The 25,154-nt window shown below is 32.0% G+C and overlaps 2 protein-coding genes across 2 annotated transcripts; one reads left to right on the forward strand and one right to left on the reverse strand.

The window, feature by feature from the left end:
• Nucleotides 1–325: 325 nt before the first annotated feature.
• HELRODRAFT_156925 (hypothetical protein) lies at nucleotides 326–15,298 on the forward strand (the record flags this gene model as incomplete). Its single annotated transcript, XM_009018730.1, has 16 exons — nucleotides 326–381; nucleotides 675–747; nucleotides 1,060–1,121; nucleotides 2,948–3,032; nucleotides 7,994–8,035; nucleotides 8,143–8,235; nucleotides 8,768–8,836; nucleotides 12,705–12,709; nucleotides 13,377–13,466; nucleotides 13,611–13,656; nucleotides 13,923–13,958; nucleotides 14,132–14,186; nucleotides 14,282–14,331; nucleotides 14,453–14,537; nucleotides 14,726–14,868; nucleotides 15,182–15,298. The coding sequence occupies 16 exons, from the start codon at nucleotides 326–328 to the stop codon at nucleotides 15,296–15,298; spliced, it is 1,107 nt and encodes a 368-aa protein (XP_009016978.1).
• Nucleotides 15,299–18,973: 3,675 nt separating this feature from the next.
• Nucleotides 18,974–21,552, reverse strand: HELRODRAFT_172059 (hypothetical protein; the record flags this gene model as incomplete). The annotated part of the gene is made up of 4 exons (XM_009018731.1): nucleotides 18,974–20,463; nucleotides 20,642–20,676; nucleotides 20,968–21,118; nucleotides 21,318–21,552. 4 exons carry the CDS (start codon nucleotides 21,550–21,552, stop codon nucleotides 18,974–18,976), a joined length of 1,911 nt encoding a protein of 636 aa, XP_009016979.1.
• Between the last annotated feature and the right edge of the window lie 3,602 nt (nucleotides 21,553–25,154).

Below are 25,154 nucleotides of genomic sequence, written 5' to 3' on the forward strand. Positions count from 1 at the left end.
TTAGCTGCACTTTTAATTAAATTCAATCAATCAGCTGTTAATGTAGTCAGCTGTTTGTGGGACTTAAATTTTTTAAAAATTGAACATTATTTGGATTTAGGAGTCAGTTTATTTATCTTGGATATATATATATTTGCTAACTTTGTTTCTAAATTCCGTTTTTTAATATGATTGTAATTAAATTCACATAATTTATCAATTTCGGATAAGAATAGACTCGAAAACTTTGTCCGGTAGCCTTCGTTCTGTATTTTATTTTTCGTCGGATTATCATTCATTACTCATTATTACCGTTTTCCGACCTGAGTTAGTGAATTTTAGTGCAATGTACGCCAAAGGAAAGGGGTCAACAGCTCCGTCTGACGCTCAAGCTCGCGAAAAGTACATTTATACAAAAAACTTTTTTTAAAACCTTATATGTCATTTATACTCGTGTATATCTGTATATCATGGTGGTTACTGGCTATATTATATTATGATGAGAACGCATTCACGCTGTTCTAAAATAAGATAAGCCATTCACATGGCTCGTTGGTCTAGGGGTATGATTCTCGCTTTGGGTGCGAGAGGTCCCGGGTTCAAATCCCGGACGAGCCCTACTTTTGCCACTTTAAATTTTAAAATAAATTAATAATTATATTTTCATTAATAGATTTATTTTTTCTCATTTTCAGACTGGCTTTATACGTGTACGAGTACCTTCTACATACTGGGGCTCAAAAAAGTGCACAGACCTTTCTATCTGAAGTCAGTTGCGAGGGAAGATGATGGAGATGATGATGACGATGACAATGATGATGTGTTGTTGATGGTCTATATGATGATGATGGTGTCGTTGTTTTTGGCGATGTTGTTGATGATGATGATGTTGTTGTTTCTGATGGTCTTTATTATGATATTGTTGTAGTTGTTGTTGATGATGATGATGATGTTATTATTCACGATGATGGCGATTATAATGATACTAAAGATATCAAATAATGATAATGATAAATCAAAGATACAATATTTTTCTTCAAAAAATATTTAATTCAATTTCTTTCCCTAATTTCTAATCAGATTCGGTGGGAGAAGAACATAACACTGGGGGAACCTCCGGGCTTTCTTCATTCGTGGTGGTGGTTAGTAAGACCATTGTTATTATTATCATCATCATCATCATCATCATCATCATTGACGATATTATTATGACAGAAGATATGTTATTTAATTGACTGACTCAATTGAGGCTTTCAATGAAATAATGAAGGAATTGAATAAAAACAAATTAATGAATAGATGAATGAATGGATGAATGAATGAATGGATGAATGAATGAATGAATGGATGGATGAATGAATGAATGAATGAATGTATGTATGGATGGATGGATGGATGAATGAATGAATGAATGAATATGAATGAATGAATGAATGAATGAATGAATGAATGAATGAACGTGTTTACAATTCACATACATGTGCATGCAGCTTGAATAACCTCCGCGCCAGTTTCACGTTGTTACTTGTTAATTAACGCATTTGCATATTTAATTTCTAGCAAGAGTTGGATGAACGGATGGGTTAAATATAAAAGAATGAATGAATGAATGAATGAATGAATGAATGAATGAATGAATGAATGAATGAATGAATGAATAAATGAATGAATGAATGAATGCATGATTGAATGAATGAATGAATGAATGAATGAATGAATGAATGAATGCATGATTGAATGAATGAAGGAATGAATGAATGAGTGAATGAATGACTAAATGGATGGAGAAATGGCTGTATATCTGAAAAAATGAATAAGCGAAAGATCGTAAAAATTGATTGGTATAAATGCGTAATAATAACAACAAATAAAAACATCGACATCGCCATCATCATCGTCATCATCACCATCATCGTCATCATCATCAACATCATCTCCGTCATCATCATCATCAACGTCATCATCATCGTCATCGTCATCATCATCATTGTCGAACTCCGACAACCAACAATGGATGTCTATAGGTCACAGCCAACCGGTCAATCAAATGCTCCAAAGATTTCATCATCGCCATCTTCATCACCATCCTCTTCTTCATCATCACCATCATCTTCTTCACCATCATCATCATCCTCTTCTTCTTCATCATCGTCGTCATTCATCACGAATAGACATGTTGGCTTATTTCAAATAGCCTCCATTTATCTGTGATTTTGTAAACATCCTTATATATGTGTGTGTGTATGTATATATGTATGTATGTATGTATGTTTGTATGTATGTATGTATGTATGTATGTATGTATGTATGTATGTATGTATGCATGTATGTATGTACGTATGCTTGCATGCATGCATGCATGTATGTATGTATGTTTGTATGATCACGTGCACAAAACGTACAGTCGTAAATATTCAATCTGGATGCATTCTACTGGAACGAAAGGCAACGCAAGAATGAACACGAAGCAATAAAGGAGTGGACGAACGAATGAATGAATGGATGGATGGATGAATGAATGAATGAATGAATGAATGAATGAATGAATGAATGAATGAATGAATGAATGAATGAATGAATGAATGAATGAATGAATGAATGAATGAATGAATGAATGAATTGATGAATGATTCAGTTCGTAAGATGGATGGATGGATAGATGAACGAGTGTAGGCATTGATGGATGACACTGAATAAATGAACTAATGAAATGTCAAAATGTTTTTACAAGTAATAACAACAATAACACCACCACCAATTTTATTATTATTATTATTATAATTTTTAATATTATTATTTTCATTTCAACCACCATCATCACCACCGATCATAATCATCATCATTATTGCTTGCAAACATTAAAACCTCATTCATTACGAAAGCAGCAATAATAAAAATAATAAAAGTTATAATAATAATAAAATTATTATACATAATTATTCATAATTATCCATAATTAATTATTCAGTGTTTTTTGGGATTTGTACTGCGCTGCTCCGGAGAGGCGTGATACTTGCGAACATTCCAGCGAAGCTAAGGCTTTCCATGACTACGTTTGTAATTATAGTTAATTATTGTTATAATTAATTTAATTATACTTATTATTATTATTACTATTGTTGTTGTTGTTGCTATTATCGCAATGGATGTTGTTTTAATGATTTAAATGATGTAATTGATTGGCTGGCTGGTTGGTTGAAAGTCTGGTTGAGATTATGCTTTAATTATCGTCAACATCACCATCACCAACTTAATAATAATAATAATAATCATGATCATGATCATCATTATTCAGTAGCCAACCATTCAACACCATTCAAACTTTGGCCCGTCAGTGAACTTTTCCATGTATCAAAAACATCATTACCATGTTTTATTTTTATTATTATTATTGTTGTTGCTATTGTTGTTGTATTATTATTATTGTTGTTGTTGTTTCAGCCTTTGTTATTATTATTTTTGTTTTGTGGTTTTTGTTGTCAAAGACTAGTCACTGGATCGATCAATTAAGAGTTATTAGAATAGAACATGTAAACGTACGTACATGCACACACGCATACATACACACATGCGTACGAAACGGAACGAAACGTAACAAAACGAAACGAAACTTTATTTGTTCTCAAAATTGAAAATGTACATCGTGTTCAAGCATTTTTTCGTTCGGAAGACAAAATTGAATTCTGTTCATTATTCAATTAGATTTGGCTAACTAGTTTGAAACGTAGTTGAGAGGGGCTTTGAAAGTTAACTTTTCATCTGATTAAACGCCTAAAAATTTCACCGCTTTGCTCGCTCTCGACTATTTCTCGGTTGTTGACTTTTATATGGTTCTTTATGATTTAAACATTGCACTGGTCCGAAGACGGTCAACTGTGTTTGTGAAGTTCTTAGAGTCAATTAGTTGCAATTGAAATATTTGACAGCGTGTTCTATTTCAGCGTTGGTTTCATCAACAACATCAGCAATGTTTTTTCCGCTACCGAAAATGTTGGAGTCGTCAGCAAGGCAGACGTGTTGGAACCTGGAAGTAGTCAGTTGCATGCATCGATGAAGAAGAGGAACTGCAGTGGGCCGAAGATGCCACCTCCAGGAACCCCAACACCATTGTGCTGTAATGCTGAATTCTCATTTACCCAACAAACACTGATTTCTTTCAGATATACATACATACATAAATTTACGATAATAATACATACATACATATACACGTACATGCATACATACATACATAAACTTCCATGCATATAAACTTACCACTAAATAATTGAGGCGCAAGCAGATATGCATAAATGTGTTTGTTTGTATGTGTGTGCGTGTTTAGGTGTGCGTATGTTCGTAAGTATGCGTGCGTATTTGTACGTATTCTTACGCGTCTATTGACAGTTAGCTCCGCCTTCTTTTCTGCTGATTGGTTAGCTGTTTCCTCCTTCATTCTTTCATCTTTCATTCATTCATTCGTTTTTGGGTTATTTTTTACGTTTTTCAAAGTTCTATTGTTTATATCTTCTTTCTTACTTTTTTTGGTTCTCTCCCTCCTTCTATCTCTCTCTCTCTCTTTCTCTCTCTCTCTTTCTCTGTCTGCTTCTCTTTCTTCTTTCTTTGATTTTTCCATTTTCTTCATTTATTTGTTGTTATTCATTTAATCGTTCATTCGTTCATTCATTCATTCATTCATTCATTCATTCATTCATTCATTCATTCATTCATTCATTCATTCATTCATTCATTCATTCATTCATTCATTCATTCATTCATTCATTCATTCATTCATTCATTCATTCATTCATTCATTCATTCATTCATTCATTCATTCATTCATTCATTCATTCATTCATTCATTCATTCTTTCATTCATTCATTCATTCATTCATTCATTCATTCATTCATTCATTCATTCATTCATTCATTCATTCATTCATTCATTCATTCATTCATTCATTCATTCATTCATTCATTCATTCACATGTTCGTTCGTTCATTCATTTAATCATTTATTCATTCTTCTTTGAATCTTTCTATGTGACCCTGACATGCGTTGCAATAGAACACTCTGATGACGACGACGACGACGATGATGATGATGATGGTAATCTCATAAAAATTAATTAATCTTATGATAATTAATTAGCCTTATGAATATTAATCAACCTTATGAATATTAATTAAATTGTGCATCGAAGGTACATCGTACGAAATGGCAATGTTGTAGTTGATTGGTTGGTTGATTGATTGGTTGATTGAATGATGGTTTGATTGGTAGATGAATTGATTAATAAAAAAATATATGAATGAATGAATGAATGAACGAACGAACAAAGGAATGAGGGAATGAATTAATAATAGTTATTGATAGTAGAATGATTGATGTTTTAATTAAGTCTCCATTCTTTTAACTTTCGTTCTAGTTTAAATAAAAAACTCGACGAAAAACAAACATACACTAAACACATACATACATACATACGGACGTACATACATACATAGAAACAAAACAAACATACTAACAAAACGCAAAAAAATGAAACACATGCAATGTTATAGTTAGCCCTGCAAAAATTTTACTAGCTTGTCTAATATGGATGGATAGATGTATATTCAAAATTCCAGAAACATACATACATACATACAATCAAACAAACAAACATACATACAGACATGCAAACAAACATACAAACATACATACAAAAACGCGTGGATACGCGCGGACAAACGTTGTTAGATTTCAGCGAAGTTATTAGCATGGTGATTGCACACCATGCCACGGAGTGTTTCGGCTTTTCTCCCTTGTATCCTCAACTGTATTTGTATTGTATATATGTGTATTAAGCTAAAATTGTATTTACAACTCTACTGCAAAACTTAATTTATGCCCATTTTTTTCAAATGGTTTCAATGATGATGAAAAAAGTTTTGTTGCTACTGTTGATTAGGATGATGATGATAATAACGATGGTGAAAATAATAATCATAATAATCATAATGGTGGGGGTGATGATGATGATGACAAAGATGATGTTGATGATGGTGATTAGTATGTCCGCGATATACTGTTCAATGTTCTTTCTTGTTCCCAGATAATGCCTTCTCATCGCATCACCCTCCCCCTTTTCTTCATTCTTTTATTTTTTTTTATTCCTCCATCCGTCTATCCGTTCATTCATTCATTTATTTATTTGCTCGTTCTTTCGTTTGTTTGTTCATTCATTCGTTCGTTTGTTCATTCGTTCGTTCGTTCATTACAAGTGTGTGTGTTGTGTTGACCCTAACCCGTCGTCGTAGTAGTAGCAACAGTAGCTGCACCATTAGTAGTAGCAGCACCAGTAGCAGCAGCAGTAGCAGTAGTTATGTAATAGTAGTAGAAATAGTAGTAGTACTAGTAATGGCCTTACTTAATGGCCCATCTAACTGTAAAAAAAGAAATTATATACAATTATGAGAACAAATTATTATTATTATTATCCTCGTTATTATTATTATTATTATTGTTATTATTTTTTTTACCGTTAAACAATTAGGCCGATAATCATGGCTAATTTGAGCTTTTAACTTCCTGCTACTGCTGCTGCTGCTGCTACTACTGCGACCGATAATAATAATAATAATAATAATTATTATTATTATTATTAGGAGGAGGAGGATGTTGATGAGATTATGCAATAGATTTCTGTTGACATGTTGATATTTGTGTGTGTGTGTGTGTGTGTGTGTGTGTGTGTGGGCTTGTGTAAGGGTTTTTGTTTGTTTGTTTTGTATGTTTGCGTTTATGTATATCTGTGTGTCTATCTGTGTGCCTCTGTGTATGTGTGTGTATGTGTGTGTGTGCAATTGCTAGAATAAAAGAACGAAGAAAGTGAAAAATGTGAGATAGAGAGAGAGAGAGAAAGATGTATAAACGTGAAAAAAGAAAAGTAGATAAATACGAAAAATGAGATAGTATGTTAAGAGAAAGAAATGTGAGAAAAGAGAGAGAGAGAGAGAGAGAGAGAGAGAGAGAGAGAGAGAGAGAGAGAGAGAGAGAGAGAGTGGAAGAGAGGACACACAAAAAAAGAAATAGAGAAAGGCAGGTTTCTGAACGTAGTAACTGATTTACGTTTGTTTTTTACGCAGGGCTTTGCACATGTACGTGCGTGCGTGCGTTAGGGAGATGCCTTTATTATTCCTCTGAGATTTTTATACAACGCGTGTTTGCGTGTATTTGTATGCCTATTTGTGTGCTATGCCTATTTTTTATCTATGTATGTGTGTGTGTGTCTGTGGTATTTGTGTGTCTGTGTGTGTGTGTGGTGTGTGTGTGTCTGTGGTGTGTGTGAATGTATGTGTATATATCTGTTGAAAAAAAAGCAGCGAGACAAAGGAATAAGAAGGGAGAAAGAGAGCAAGAGGTAGAAAGAGAGAGAGATGTGGTAAAAATAGGATGTGTGTGTGTATTTTTATGTGTGTGTGTGTGTGTGTGTGTGTGTGTGTGTGTGTATGTGTGTGGGCGTACATGTGTGGGCATGTTTATATGTTTGTTCATATTCTGTGTTTCCAGATTTGTATTAGGAAATTTGTATGCGATTTTTCACTCAATCATTCATTCATCCACTTTTTTATTTTCTCGTCACTTATTCGTTTTTTCATTTTCTCAATTATTCATTTCTTATTCATCCATTTTTTCATTCATTTATTCATTCAAACACGGCTATTTGGAGAATTTATTGTGTAGGTTAAGTTAGGTCGTTGAGATTATCATAGAAATGACCAGACATACATCAATGTACATGCGTGCATACGTGCTTCCATTCATTTTCCCTTCCTTCCTTCATTCATTCATTTATTCATTCATTCATTTATTTTTTCATTCATTCGTATGTTCTTTTGTTTTGAATTGTACATTCAACTAACTTTTTCATTCATTTATTAATTAATCAATCTTTCATTCATTTATTTTCTCCTTCATTCATTCATTCATTTATTTCTTTTTTGTTTTTTTTGTTCATTTATCCAATTTTTCATTCATTTATTCATCTAGGGCTTCGTCAATCCTGGTTACGGTATGAACGGCAATGCACACGTTAGTTCATTCATTCATTTATTAATTCATCCAATCATCCATCCATCCATCCATCCATCCATTCATTCATTCATTCATTCATTCATTCATTCATTCACTTCCGGCAGAACCCACACATGCGTCATCCATCGCCGACCCATCCAGCGTCCCAGATGTCTCCACATCCCATGCACGGCCAAATGATGTCCCAACCCGGACAGGTAATCCTGATAGTAATGTTAATGAGGACTGTGATGGTAATGATACAGGCTGGCGCGTTAGCTCAGTTGGTAGAAGCGCTATGCATGTCTCGCGTTGCTATTGCGTGAGGACCTGGTTCGATTACTGTCTGTCTGAAACTTTAGAACTATCATACGCTAGGTGCGTGTGATGCGGTGCTTGCGCATGCATACAGAATGTGTATGTGTGTGTATGTGTATATAAGTCCTTGGTTTGTATGTGTGTATGTGTATGTAGGTTCTTGGTATTCGTGTGTGTATGTGCGAATGAAAGTTCTGTAATGTGGATGTTGTTATAGGCTTTGTACAAAGAAAGTTTAATTAGAATTCTAGAATGACATGTAAGCATAAGTAGTAGCCATGAGTTTGCCAGAATTCCGTAATAAAAAAAAGAAAAGTTGATTTATCATATTTATTTTCATCACATCGTCATCATTTTCATCATCGTCATCATCATCTTCATCATTGTCATCATCATCGTCGTCATCATCATCATCATCATCATCATTATCAGCCCTTCCTTTCTCCGAGGTACCCTGGTCCCAGAGGTTTAGTCCGGATGCCACCGCATATGGATTTTACGGTGCGTTAGTTCGTAATAATAAAAATTACAACAATAAAAACCGTAATACGAAAATAATTTGTTAATACAATTATTATTATTATTATTATTATTATTAGTAGTAGTAGTAGTAGTAGTATTTCTTTTTTTCTAGGGTCCAGGGCCCGGAATACCAAGTGGCGTAGATATGAGACCAGGTTTGTTTGTTTGTTTGTGTTTGTGTGCGTGTGTATGTGTGTGTGTATGTGTGTTTGTTTGTGTGTGTGTATTTGTATACCTTTTTGTTTGTCGTTACGTTTTGACATCTTTATGCCCTGTACATAAATATCGTACAAGGATATCGTACAAAAAATCAAAGCTTGCTTGTGCATGCCCATGCATATGCACACATACATGTCCACACACACACACACACACACACACACACACACACACACACACACAAACACACGCATACATACACACATACATGCAAATATACACACATATACATACAATAGTCTTGCATAATTCAGCGTCTGATAAATTACATTTGTTTATTTATATGGCGTGTTTGTTTTGCTTCCATAAAAAGTAAACAAACATATACACACACACACACGCACATACATGCATACATGCATACATAGGTACATAAATACATACACACATAAAAACAAACATGAATGAATATACATGATATATACCTTTGTATATTATAATACGTATATATAATTATAATAATATTATGATACGTATAATATAATAATATTATTAATTATAAATTATAATAATATTATGATACGTATACATACAAGTGTGTGTGTATGTGTGTGCGAGTGTGTGTACAAAAAGGCGTACAAACACACCACACACCGCGCACATACAACATAGAAATCAATAGATCAATAATTTTCTATGCTGCTGCTCTCATCCTTGTATTCATAGCAAGCTTGGTCTGCCATACTTAATAGTCTCTCTCTCTCTCTTTATTTATATGTATGTATGTATGTATATATATATATATATAATGTATTTGTAGGTGTATATTATATACATATGTGTATATATAATGTTTTTAATTGTATGTATATATAATATAGTATATATATACATATATATATATATATATATATATATATATATATATATATATGTAATGTATGTATGTATGTGTGTATATACAGTATGGCCTTCTGTATTTATTTACAAACAGTATATATGCGATATCCATGTGTATGCAGAAACTCGAACATAATGAGCGATCAGCGAGAGTCTTCGGAGGAAAGGTTTCCGTCAACGAGTGTTTTGGCCCTTTAACTTCCTGGCACTCTCGAGAAACAGGGCCACATCCAGAGATCAGTTGGATGTCTCTTGCTGAACAAACAACTTGCCTCGCTTTGAAATCACCTCCTTCTATACTGAAAAATTGTTTTGGCGTGCCAGACAGTTCACATATAAGCATATCACGATGTGAGTTATATCGACGAGCCAAGTAACACTTTAAGCCGAATCTGGGAGTGTTGAGTAATTGGAAGCCTTACGTGCTCACATGCTCGTCTGTTAACTATTTAAACTCGCATTTCTTTTTCTTCTTACATAACCATCTTCAGTGAGACGCTTGTTCGGCTGCATGTCCTATGTTCTTCATACAACTCGATCGTCTTTCACTTGCCAAACCCAAATCCTTCAAAAAGCTGTACACTGAACAACTAACGACACCTCTTGCACCGACCTCAACTGCGTACAACAAACACCTCAACCCACGTTGTCCTATCTCACTAACGAGCTCTTCATACTTGGCAATTTTTGTCGCGTGACTTGCAGCTATATTAGCCTCATACGGTACAGTCAGTTCGACTAAAATAAATAACAGTGTCTGCTGTACGGACTGTACCACTACGTCGGGTCTCGAGTGCGTACTTGAAGGAAGCTATTACGTGGCCACCGGGGCCACCGGGGCCATTTCTTCACATAAGCTACACTTAGCTACACTTGCTACTTCCATCTAGGAAGGTTTGCCCCTGATGGTAGCTTATTCTTACATGGCTCTTAATGGAGCGATGTTCCACATATCATTCCACGTCAAACTCCTCTGAAGCACACTCTCCCACGCAGTCCATCTGCCTTGCTGATATACAAACATCTGCCTTGTTCATATACAAACAGTATATAATGCAATATCCATGTATATGAGGGAGTGTATGTATGTGTTTTTATACTTATATGTATTCCTATAACTTTATATGCACATATATATATATGTGTGTGTGTGGGTGCGTGTGTTTGTATATATATATATATATATATATATATATAACGTTCGTGACACTCACTTTATCATTATTCTCTCCCACTATTGCTACAACATCATCATCTTCGATACCATCATCATTCTCTCTCTCTCTTCCTTTCTCTCTCTCTCATTCTTTTTCTTTTTCTCTCTCTTTCTTACTTTCATTTCATCATCATCATCACACGGTTAATTAATTATCACCTTCATGATCATCACCATCACCATCTTCATCATCATGTTTATTTACAGTGTATTAATATATATTTGAAACTACTACTGCATACTACAGCAACTTCTACTACTACTACTACTACTACTACTACTACTACTACTACTACTACTACTACTACTACTACTACTACTACTACTACTACTTTTATTCTCGCTGCTCCTGCTATTGTAGACTTTATTTTCATGACTGAATGAGATGACGACGACATCGCGTACGATTGTAACAATGATGATGATGATGATGATGGTGATGATGATGATGGTGATGATGAAATTTTTTGATTTTACTGCTGCTGCTGCTACTACTGCAGCTGCTGCTGCTGCTGCTGGCGTTGAGAATTATGATGATGAGTAATTTTGTAATTGTAAAAATAAATTTTAATGCGACAATGAATATGTTTAAAATTTTTACTATGATGTAACGACTAAGAAAATGAATGAATATTTATGGTGGTGGTGGTGATGATGATGATGTCAAAACTGATGACGAGGATGATGATGATGTCCAAAATGTAGATGATGATGATGATGATGACAATAATGATAATGATCGCTTAGAGGAAATACGTAAAATTATAATTGACGGCAATGGTTAAAAAGAAAAGAAATGATGATGATAGTGATGATGATGATGAAGGAGAGGAAGATGATGATGATGACGAAGACGCCAGTGACGTCATCTTCGCTGATGATAGTTTTTCTATTTCCTAGTACGTTTTATATGGCGCTTATATTGTAAATATTCCTATGTGCATTTGCAGTGCATGTACAAACACACACACACACGCACGCACACACACACACGCACACACACACACAAACAAACACACAATAACATAGACGAACATTGTATACTTGTCTATATACACACACATGTCAATATAATACACGCCCATACCACACACTTGCACGCAAAAGCTTACATAAAAACGCTTTCTTTTGTATCTAATCTACACACATTTCATGTAAGTATGTATGCATGTATGTATATCTGTATCTATGTATGTATGTATGTATGTTTGTGTGTGTATATGTTTGTACGTGTGTGTATTAGGCATATTTTAATTAATATGTGCATGGCTGTAGGCTTTGAAAAATTTTTCTATATGTATTTACTACAAAAAGTCTTTTCCTTTATTATACAAAATGTCACAGTTTGCACATATTTGCTGTACTAATACACTTGGTTGTATGTGCATGTGTGTTCATCTTTGTGTCATTTGCGTTGCGTACGTATTTTCGATGGCGTCACATTGGATACAACTCTTTAAATAAATATCTTTTGAAACATAAATCCCTGTAAACAAATATCTATGTAAATAGATGTCTATGTAAACAAATACTTATAGAAATGTACATCTATGTGTATATTTATCTATGTAGACATTGTTAGTCAAAACAGACATCAATTATCGTCTAAGTTACAATAAGAAGGCATATCACTTTCGGTTTTATCAAAGAAAATTTCAAAAAATAAAGTTTTTTTTTCGAGATCAATATAAAAAAGTAGACAAATAATTTTTGCCTTTGTAAACAACTAATATATCTATGTTAGCAATTGATGCATCTATGGAAACATTTAAATATTCTATGTTAAAAATTATGCTGTCTATGTAGAAAAAATCTAAATATTTGAGTAGGGTTACGAAATATCAATGCTAACGACTAGTAAATCTCCTAAAATGACTAAAATATTTATGTAAACAATTGATATATCTATGTAAACAATTAAAATATCCATGTTAACGATTGATTTGTCTATGTAAACAAATAACATATCTATGTAAATAATTGATTTATCTATGTAAACAGTTAATATATCTATGTAAACGATTTAAACATCTATGTCAACAATACAGGTCACATGATGCAGAGGATTCCACATCCTGGTCCGGGACAGATTCAAAGTCCGCTCAATCAGTCCATGGTCGATTTAAATGTCTGTATGAATTCTCGTTCATTCATTCATTCAATAGTTCTCTCATTCATTCATTTATTTATAAATTCATTCTTTCATTTATTCATTCATTCATCCAACATAAAAAAGAACTACAGTGGTTTACGAGGCCCACCTCAGCCAGGCATGGGTCCGGGAGGGCCTAACATGGGGACTGCCGGAGGGGGTAATATGACACCCATACCTATGTCAGTATTTTATAGTTATCGTTATTATCATTGTTGTTATTATAGTTGATGATTGATAAATTTATTAAATGAATTGATGAATGAGTATACGAATGATTGCTTAATTGATTGATTGATTGATCGGTTGATCGATTGTTTATGCAGGGGTGGTCCAAATGGCGGACGATCGTGGCCACCATCTTCACAAGGGGTTTGTTTACCTGTTCTAATTGTTTTTTGATTGATTGATTGGTTGGTTGGTTGGTTAGTTGGTTGGCTGGTTAGTTATTATGCGATTGATTGATTAGCTTATTGGTTGAGGATTGAACAATTTCTTGATTGGTTGGTTGGGTGGGTTGGCTGATTAGCTGATTGGTTGATTAGCTGATTGGTCGGTAGCCTGCTTGACTTTTCGATTGACATTTTAAAAAATTTGCTTGAAATTTAACAAAAAACATACCTGTCTGACATTTACAGATGATTTATAACGCACCGTCGCCGGGAAACTTTAACGTTAGCTAAGCTTGCAGTTCAATTTGAAATCTCACAAAAAATAACTTTTATGGTTATTTTATTGATTAATCATTTAAATTCCCATTTAAACTATTTATTAATTTATAAATCCTTAATTAAAAAACTAATTTTGTTTTAATTTTTAATTTATTTAAATAAAATTTTTTCCTCAGGGCCCTGTTAGCGGGACCGGAGCTCCCGGTACACCAATAATGCCAAGCCCCCAAGGTTTCATTCATTTATCCATTTTTAACTTTTTGTTAATTTTTTCATTCATTCATTCATTCATTTATTCATTCATTCATTCATCCATGCTCTTGCAGATTCAACGCATTCAGGAGATAATATGTACGGCATAATGAAACCAAACATGGTAGGCAGGAATCGTATAAACGTACATACACACGTACACACACACGTACACACACACACACATACATACATACACACACATACATACGCAGACATACATACACATACATACAAACTTTCAGCCATTTCCAATGACTGGACCCGAAAGCGTCATAGGACCAATGGGTCCCGACATGCCTCGCGTTATGAATGGCCAATATTTACACAGTTTGTTTTTTTGTTATGGTTATAATAATTATTACAATATAATTATGTTTATTTAATTATAACTACAAGGACAGAATCAATCAGAAATCGTTTTACAAACATAGCTAACCAATTAAAATTGATAACACGAACGCTACAAACCTCGTCGACCAATCAAAAATCGCTTAAAAACCTCGCCAACCAATCAGATGAACGGCTAGTGGAGGGAATGAAGAATTCTCCACACAATGGAGGAGCTCCAGGAACACCACGTGACGATGTCCCGCCAAATAACGGCGACATTTCCGCCTACAACTCTCAACTACCGTATCCTCAAGAAAATTTAACACCGGTTCGAAGTTTAAAAATTTTTGTTGGTTCTTAAAAATGTTATTCAAGTATAATTCTTTACATAATTGCATTTGAACATTGTCATTATACGCAACAACTACACAATACGACCTATATATAAATGAAAGATGTGAGTCTTTTTGAGTACCGAAAAAAGTAGGCTTTGAACTAGGTCTGAGCGTGATAACGACACTGGATATGATGACGCACTTATTGCCTGAGCTAACCAAAATCTATTAATAATAATTATATTAATAAATAAATCAATGATACAATCGATTTTATGTCTTTTTGCCGATTCTTTTCTCCTCTAGAACCACAGTGAATCGGCAGAAATTTTAAAAATAAAGCAGAGCATGCAAGAGGAGGCCAGGCGGTTCGAGAAGGATACCCCACCGGATCCGAATCATCCGGATTTTTTCATGCAATAATTTATTTATTTATTATGATTATTATCCTTATTCACTTTTCATCTTTCCTTGACTTTTTATTATTGTCATTCATTATTCTTATTGTTATTTACTATTGTTTGTTGTATTTTAAAAAAAAAAATTTCTCGTAGAAGAGTTTATAAGTTCGGGATTGGTGCAAGAAACGACGATGAAACCGTTTTTGAGGGGGAGGGTTTTGAGGAAAATTTCTTTCTTTCTTCTGTGTTGGTCTCTTTCTCTCTCTCCTCTCTCTCTCTCTCTCTCTCTCTCTCTCTCCTTTTGTCCTACTTATAATAATATATTTTGTAAAAATCATTGAAATTATTTCTGTTTCATACATTACATAATCCACGCTTTTATTCATTCATTCATCAAAACCCTGTCATTCATCCATCCTTCAAAATCATGTTGAATAGTTATTTTCACATACGTCACTTACTCACCAGACGCACACAAACACACACACACACACACACACACACATATATATATATATATATATATATATATATCTTAATTTAGACAAAACCATAAGTGTCATCATGTATGAATATTTGTGACGGCATTCACACTGGTCATCAAAATGCAATCAATGAAATGGCTAACAATGTCATTATCTCGCAATGAATTATAATTATTTTATTTATTTGTCATTAATATTTATGACAATAATATAATTTATTATTGTTATTATGTTTTTTTTCCAAATAATTAGATCAACTTTTGAATGCAAAGCTTAAAATGCTCAAGACGTTTATGCCAAATTAAATTAGTTGTGTAAATAGATCAACGTGAAAGTTACAATAAGGTGGTCAGAGAAATAAACTAATATTCATAACAACCTGCATTAAAAATTATAATTGAATAATAATAATATTATAATTATGATTGTTATTATTATTATTATTATTGCTATCAACAATAAAGCATCCCTGTATAAATAATGGATAGTAGTTGGACCTTTCCGTAGCGCCAAATAACTTAATTTAAAATCCATGCGCCTCTGCTCTGGGAAGTACAAAACGCATTCTTATTTTTTGACGTCACAATGACGCCATTCTGTTTATTATTATCATTAGTGTTATTATTTCAACTATCAATATTCTCAAAATTTGTTGATTGTTGTAATTTTAAATAAATTAACACGCTGGTTTCATATATATATTACATGTATATATATTTATCTATATATATAAGCTATATATATATATATATGTATATATATAATATATATATATATTTATACATTAACTTATTTACCTGTTTATTTATTAATGAACCATATCATATAGCACAATTCAATAAAAACCGTATATCCAATCATTGATTACTACATATATATATATATATATATATACATATATATATCATATATATTTATATATGATTGTTGTATATTGATATTGTAAATTTTATCAAATTTTCTTTTATAGCGTTTTGAAAACGTAATAATAATAATAATATTTATTATTTTTAAATTTTTGTTCATTAATATTATCACTATTTATATTATGTTTTTTCCTAACCAACGCTAATCACATGATAATAGTGATAATAAAAATAATTGTAATAATAAGGATTATGATGATGATGAATTGACTTTACGCAATTTAAATAATTTATTGATCAGCATAGGCTTGCAAAAATTTGGATACGACACCAGCCACAACATGAGCACTAGGTAATACGCCAAAAGTATCTAGAACGATACCCAGAAATACCTAGATATACCCGATATTACAAATCATTATAGACCTCTAGTGATCTAGTGTACGTACGGCAGACGCCAGCAAGCACACTGGAAAAACGTGCTGAAAAATTACTTTAAGAAATTATTTAAAAAATCCAACAGAGGTATTTTTATATGTAAAGAGAGGTATGTTGAAATCAGAGGTATTTTTATATGTAAAATGCCAGTGAAGATACCCACGGGCGAATACAGCAATACAAAAATAGGCACCATACCGCAAAGTATCAAAAATAGGCAGTTAGGCATCCATTTAAATGTACGCGTTCGGGCGTCAAATTATTTACAACGACCTCATTTCTTAGAATTTCAAAAAAATTTTTCCTCCCACAAAGATGAAAAGAGAAAAATGTTTACGATGAGACGATAATTTTTCTCTGGAAGAAGTCATAAAGATGGCAAAGAAAAAAAAATCAGTTTTTTTTTTTTCCTGAAAAATGTACACACGCACACATGTATCCACAATCAAAGATACACACGCACATTACTCTCTCTCTCTCTCTCTCACAAACACATACATACACACACACACACACACATATATATATATATATATATATATATACAGAGTCTTTACACATAGACGGATGATAGCTGTGTGTGTACAATGTACATCCATTCCATTCCATGCACAACGTACACTGACGTACGCGAAAGCCTACACGCGTTTGTATCTTGATTTGGAGCAGAGTTATTTGCTTGTGAGTGTGTGTGTGTATTTATCTGTGGATAGGTTTGTGTTGTATGTTTGTGTATGTGTGTGTATAACTTAATTTCAGTCTTTTTGGATATAGTTAAACAAAATCATAACTTTTCTAAGTTTTTCATATTAAAAACGGCACAAAGAAACACATACTGATACATACAATTCGATATATAAGTAGCATACATCTATATGATATATATTATTGCTTATGTATGTATATGTTTTTCTATATATGCAATATATGTATGAAATTATCAACTGAATAAGAAAATAAGAAAGTAAGTTTTTGATGTACGTGTAACGAAAAGGGCATGTAAAACAATGACACACACACACAAACACACATATACATATATAATATTTATCAATCAATTAGTATGAATGAATCAATGAATGAGTTAGTTATTGAATGAATTAATGAACGAACAAATGAATAAATGAATAAAGGAACCAATCAATCACTCAATCGGCCAATCAATCATAATTATCAATTAATATCCTAATTAAGTCATGGCGATGATAGAAAGAAATGATACTCAGATACAAATAAATGATACTCAGATACAAATAAATAATACTCAGATACAAATAAATGATACATAGACAAGTGTAATATGAAACCAATGGAAAAATATCTATACATCTAACGAGAAAGAGAGAGAAAGAAAGAAAGAAAGAGAGAGAGAGATAGAGAGAGAGAGATAGAGAGAGAGAGAGAGAGAAAAAGAGTAAATTGCACTTAATGTGTTACACAAAGACCCACCGACACAAAGTGTGTGTGAGTTAATAAATTTGAATACAAACACATTCAAGTGCAAAGCGAAATATTTATACAAATAAAATAATCTAAAATAACAATAAAAATAATAATTATTATTATGATTGTTATAATATTAAAATAATTATAGATGAATTGTCATGTGTGCATTATGTCGAAATAGATAAATAGGAACATAATTAAATCATCTTGGGACCACATTCATGTCCATATGGAATAAAAGGACATTACATGCAAGATAAAACGCTTATAAACTCAAAACACGAGATAAATGATAATAATAATAAAAATAATTATTATTATTAATTTATAAATTTTAAAAACAAAATACTGAACTTGGAAACGAAAGAGTAAATATAATATATCATTAAAAAATCAAAGGACATATAAAATATACAGATCTAAAAGCAATTAATCAATTAATTAAGACCAATTAATCAGCGATTAATAATTAATATCCAAAGAAATTGATTTAAAAAGCATCGGAGAGCTAGCAACTTGACCTTTGAACCTTCCCCCTATCATGTAAAGGTCAACGATGAGGTCACAGCTGGTACTATTATTAAATTTATTATTGTTGCTACTATTATTACCATTTAAATTACTACCGGTGTTAGTATTTTTACTAATTTTCTTATTGCGCCATTCTACCAATCTTTCCGAAATACCTCTTTTATTTTCATCGAAATATTCCACGGCTCTACTATTATCTACCACACTGCCGGCACCACTATTTGAGAGTGATGAATTTATATTATCGATAGTAATTATGGTGGTTTGACTAGTTGCAGTCTGCAAAAGTTTCTTATTCTCAGAATGTTTCGCCACTTTTTTTCTGCCCCCATCACCTCCTAGATAGCTCATTTCTATGTTAACTTTGCTACCAGACACGAGGTCTTCGCGAGAATTTCTGTGAAATCTTTTAAAAATTTTTCTCTTCAAAGCTTCAACAGCTTCTATGTGCATAGACTGTGTAATTTGCGTGTTAATATCATTATTAATATCTAAAGCGCTATGGCTCTGAAAGCTAGGATTGTAAAACCCGTGGCTAAAGTTGCTACTGTTAACTAGGCAGGAACTCAATCTCTGACAATGAAGTGATGATAGTTCAATTTCTGAAATGGATAAAAATTTACAAGTCTGAGGCGCCGTGGTGGTGATGAAGATTAAGAAATCAGTCGGAAAGGCGTTTGAATGTGATTGCTGTGACAGCGTATGCGTGTAAATTGGCTTGCTCCACGTTAAATTATGCAAGTCTAAGAGAAAAATTTCAAGTTTCAAGTCATCGTCCTCATTGCTGTTACTATTACTGCTAGAAGTACTACTACCCAAACTACTGCTGAAACTATTAGAAGCGTTGCTGTTTGTCGAATAATTTAAGAATAAAAGCCCTGAATTAGTATTGTGGTAAGGTGCCGTGGAGAATTGTTTATGTATCAAAGGACACTTTCCACCGATGCTAATAGAACTCCACATGCAGTCTTCAAAATTCCACTTCCAAAAATCTGAATAAACGCTCTCATTGCATTCGCCAGCATATATCCACATGCTACTGTCGATGACAACACACGAATGCCTAATTCTAGGCTGGGGTCCATGTTTAGGGATGTGCTCTTTTCTGTAATTACTATTATTAGTGATATTATTTTGGGGTTTGAAATCTGCAGATGTGTCATTTTTTAAACTCATTTCACGAGGTTGATAAATTTGTGATTGGTAAGAGTTAGAATTATTATTGCTACAATTATTGCCTAATCTGACGGGAAATAGTAACTGCCATGACGTCGATTCATCATTGCAGGGATGTGCTAAATCGAATGACCAGAGTTCGTTCGTCGGCCCCAACAAGTCGATTGATCCACCAAAGATAAACAGATGATTTTTGTACACACAGGCTGTGTGGTCTTTTCTGTTCTTTGGAATTGCTGAACTATCTGATGGAAATTTTTAAAAAAATTCATTGAAATACACACACAGATAAAAAAATTTCACTTAATATTATTTTAATAATATTAATTATATATCATTGATTAATTTAATTAATTCTTGCAAAAATAAGAATTAAAATGGAAAAATTAAAAAACTTCACAAAGTGAAATATCTTGTACAGACTGTTGTTTTGGCCATCAGGATATAGCGGTGCACATCTAGAAGTTGATTTTAAAAAAGTAAATTAAATTATACAAAATGAATAAGTGAATGAACGAACGAATGAATGAATAAATGAATGAATGAACTAATGAATGAATGATTGAACTAATGAATTAACACAGTATAACAAGTTAGCATGGTTAACATTCAATATTACAAATTTCAATCTTTAATTAACATCTAACAATAAATTTACCTCATATACTAAATTTAAACATGGGAATAGTCATATTTAAAAAAATTTAACTATAAATAAGAAATTAAATAGACAAAAAAAGATATATCACCTCATGGACTTGGTATCTATCTTCCAAATAACATTATTGCAGAAACTCCCTCCAAATAAGTAAATGATACTATTGTCAACTGTCGCCGTGTGGCCTTCGAGATGGGGAAGCCTGCTGCCAATCAAATTTAACTCCTCCCACTTCTCTGTTTCTGCGAGGAGATTAGGGATAGAATGAAAAGCAAAAATTTAACAAAGTTATTGAAATAATTCAATTTAAAATATCTGTGGCAGAAAACTTGAATTACGTTAAATAAGTAATTTAATCATTGTTATCGAACAATTATTATTATATTACTACTACTAAATTATAAACCTAATAATAAAAATAAATAGTAATTAACTACCAACTCAAACAATATCTCCATGAATCTTTTAAAGGTACATTAAGGTTCCTTCCGCCAAATAAATACAAAAAGCCATCACATTCGCATACGGCGTGCTTTACTCGAGATTTTGGCCAGGGCTCTGTTTCACTAATTTTAGTGACATCATCACTGAGGACTAAGGCAGTCGAGTTTATATCCTTCAGAGCAGTGATGTGCTTTACGTGGTGATGGTCATTTGCATGTTTGGTGATATTCATTTATTTAGAGATGCTTTTTTTGAGTCAGTGATTTATATTTCTCTAGGTGATGTTTAGGAATGAAAAAAGACAAAAAGGCAGATTACTAGATAATATTACCAGATCTTTGTAATTTGTCATCTAACAAATACCACAGTAACAAAACATCTGGAAAACAATAATGAAGAAATAATATTTTAATAACACTAAAAATGATTTATAATAGTGAAACAATTACTGATAATTAGTTTCAAAACATTTACCATATCTCACAAATTAAATATAAATATAACAAATACTCAACATAACAGCTATAGCTTTTAAAATTTCAAGTAAATTATTATTCAATAGCTTTTAAATTTAATGCTACCACTTTAAAACATATTAATATTTCAATAGTTAATACTTGTCATTCTTTGCTCAACAACATAAATATATATTTATATATATATATATATATATATAAATAAAAATTTGAATTTGAATAAATGAATGATATATATATATATATAAATATAAAGTTAAGCAAACATTTACTTACTCACACACATGTATATATTATATATAAGTATATATTAGTGTTGTGATACAAACATATATGTATATAAATTATATATATATATATATATATATATAATTATGCAAATTATTTAAACTAAACCCCAACTAGATTAGTAGAATCATAACAGTTTTAAACAATAGTTTTAAAATACTCGATTGTTTGTTAGTATGAAGGAGACTTGTATATTTATATTATAAAGATAAATTATATATTATCTTTATCCCTCTCTCTTTCTCTCTCTCTCAAACACACATATAATATTATATTTATAATTTATTATATAAAATAGTAAATATTTATAATATATTTTTGTATGTAATTTGGGCAATATGCTAAAAGCTCTGCTAAATTATTAAAAAAGAGTGGGCATTAAAAATTTGAATTTGAATAAATGAACGAATGAATGAAAGAAAGTATGAATGAATGAATGAACGATGGCATAACTCACGTATTAACTAAGTTTACTTTACGACTTTACGCTTAATAAAAATTTCCATGCTTAAAAAACCACTAAAAAATTTATTGGGCTTTCCACTTTACAAACATATATAATATTTATATAAGTTAGCTGATTAGCAGGTTTGGGCAGGTACGTAAATAAAAATATTCAAAAAATGTAGATATACGTAGATAAATATCTCAATTAAAAATAAAATGCTATTTTAATCAATGTCATGGCGTCGTTCGGAAGAAAATAGCGAAAACCAGATCTAAATTTTTAATCGTTGTCAAAACTTTTATTTACATTTAATATCATTTTTACATTTAGTTTTTTTGCAACACATGGACGCGTTCAGATATATACCTTTTGATTGGCAAACAGAAAGATGATGAACAAAACTAAAAAGAATTATTGGAAAAAATGAAATAAAAAACAAACAAAACATTTGCATTAAAGACGCGTACAACAGTATTGAACTAATTTACATTTTTTAGGTCAATACATTGAAAGTTTTGTATCTGTGTGTGTGTGTGTGTGTGTGTGTGTGTGTGTGTGTGTGTGTGTGTGTGTGTGTGTAAAAAAGAGAAATTGTGTATGTGTGTATATAATACATATACGCAAATATATATATATATATATATATATATATATATCATATATCTATATAAAACTATAAAAATCCTAACATAGTAATTCCTAGATTGATATATCATTATTTACATTCTTCATTGATGATCAGTGTAGGCTGGCAGGCTTGGCCAGAATTCTACAAATGTGTACTTTAGCATAGAAATAAGCCTGAAAATACCGCGCAAAATTACAATACAATACACGCATGTATACAAACACACGCATACATACCCACATACATATGTATAAATACAAACACAAACATACGTATACACATTAATACACATATATATATATATACGCAAATACAAAAATACATTCAACAAATACCAATAGGAAGATGTGAGACAAGGAGCGACAAGCACTGGAGTTATAAATTAAACAAATACGTCTGTTTATGTCATGTTTGAAACATTAATTTTATTATTATTATTATTATTATTATTATTATTATAACAACTTTAAGAATTCAATACTCTTCCAATTGTATTTATCGAATGGTTTGATCATAGGATGTGTGTGTATACGGATGGATAAAATTTAGATCGTAAATAATGATAAAAAATATACATATATATAAATAATATTAATATATATATACATAAAAATAATTTATAAAAATATAATATTAATATATATATATATATATATATATATATATATATATATATACAATGCAACGATGAAATGTATTTACGTACATGTATAGTGCAAACAAAATGATATTATGATTTTTCCATGTATCAAGTTGTATATATATGTATGTATGTATGTATGTATGTATGTATGTATGTATGTATGTATGTATGTATGTATGTATGTATGTATGTATGTATGTATGTATGTATGTATGTATGTATGTATGTATGTATGTATGTATGTATGTATGTATGTATGTATGTATGTATGTATGTATGTATGTATGTATGTATGTATGTATGTATGTATGTATGTATGTATGTATGTATGTATGTATGTATGTATGTATGTATGTATGTATGTATGTATGTATGTATGTATGTATGTATGTATGTATGTATGTAGGTATATTAAGATGTTATCCACCACAGTTTAGGGATGATATGAAATAAGAAGATGATGTTTATTGCTGTTGATTGCTGCTTACTCGAAACTACTAAAATCTACAACATACACACACACCGTTTTAATGGTTGGATAGATAGGTAGGTCGGTAGCTCCATGTAAGGTTCGTTTTTTTTTGTTTGTTTGGTTGTTTTTCTTCGTTTGTTTGTTCGTTCGTTCGTTCATTCGTTTTTAGGTGTCTTTGTGCGTGCATTTGGTTTTTAAGTGCTTTTAATTTTTGGATTTTACTATCATGTATGTCGTTTGTTTGTTTGTCGTTGCCTTCATTAAATTAATCCCATCGTCATGTCTGAATAGCAAATAGTTGTAGGATTGTTATTCTTCAAATTGTGAAACCCAGTAAATAATTTTTTAACAATAGTTCACTTTCTTATGGAAAGTGATAAAAGTATGATGAGACTTTCATTTCATTTTTATACACAGTAACTGAACGTGTTGTTTTTTCATTGATCACCGTTGAACGTTATTCACTATTCACATCCACCAATTAATATTTCTTACCGGTCATCATCAAACACATTCACCACCACCACCACAACCACCACCTCTACCATCATCACTTCCATCAAAACCTCGCCCCCACTTTTAAAAACATCCACTAAAAAGGATGAACGACGATAAAACTGACGCGACGGCTGAATCGGGGAAGACGAAAAAAGTTGTCAAAAAAGTTGTCAAGAAAGTCGTCAAGAAAAAGGAAGTAGCAGCAGACGAGAGTAAGGAACACGAGCCAACCGAAACTCCCGATGTTAAAACTGAAAGTGAAGCTGTCAAATTAACTTCAGAATCGGCAGCAGTAGTAGATGGTGGTGAACAACACGAATTTGAAGCCCCTGCGGCTCCGGTGAAAACTAAAAAAATAATTAAGAAAAAGGTTAAAAAAGT

Source organism: Helobdella robusta (genome assembly GCF_000326865.2).
Source record: "Helobdella robusta unplaced genomic scaffold HELROscaffold_22, whole genome shotgun sequence".
NCBI lineage: Eukaryota > Metazoa > Annelida > Clitellata > Rhynchobdellida > Glossiphoniidae > Helobdella > Helobdella robusta.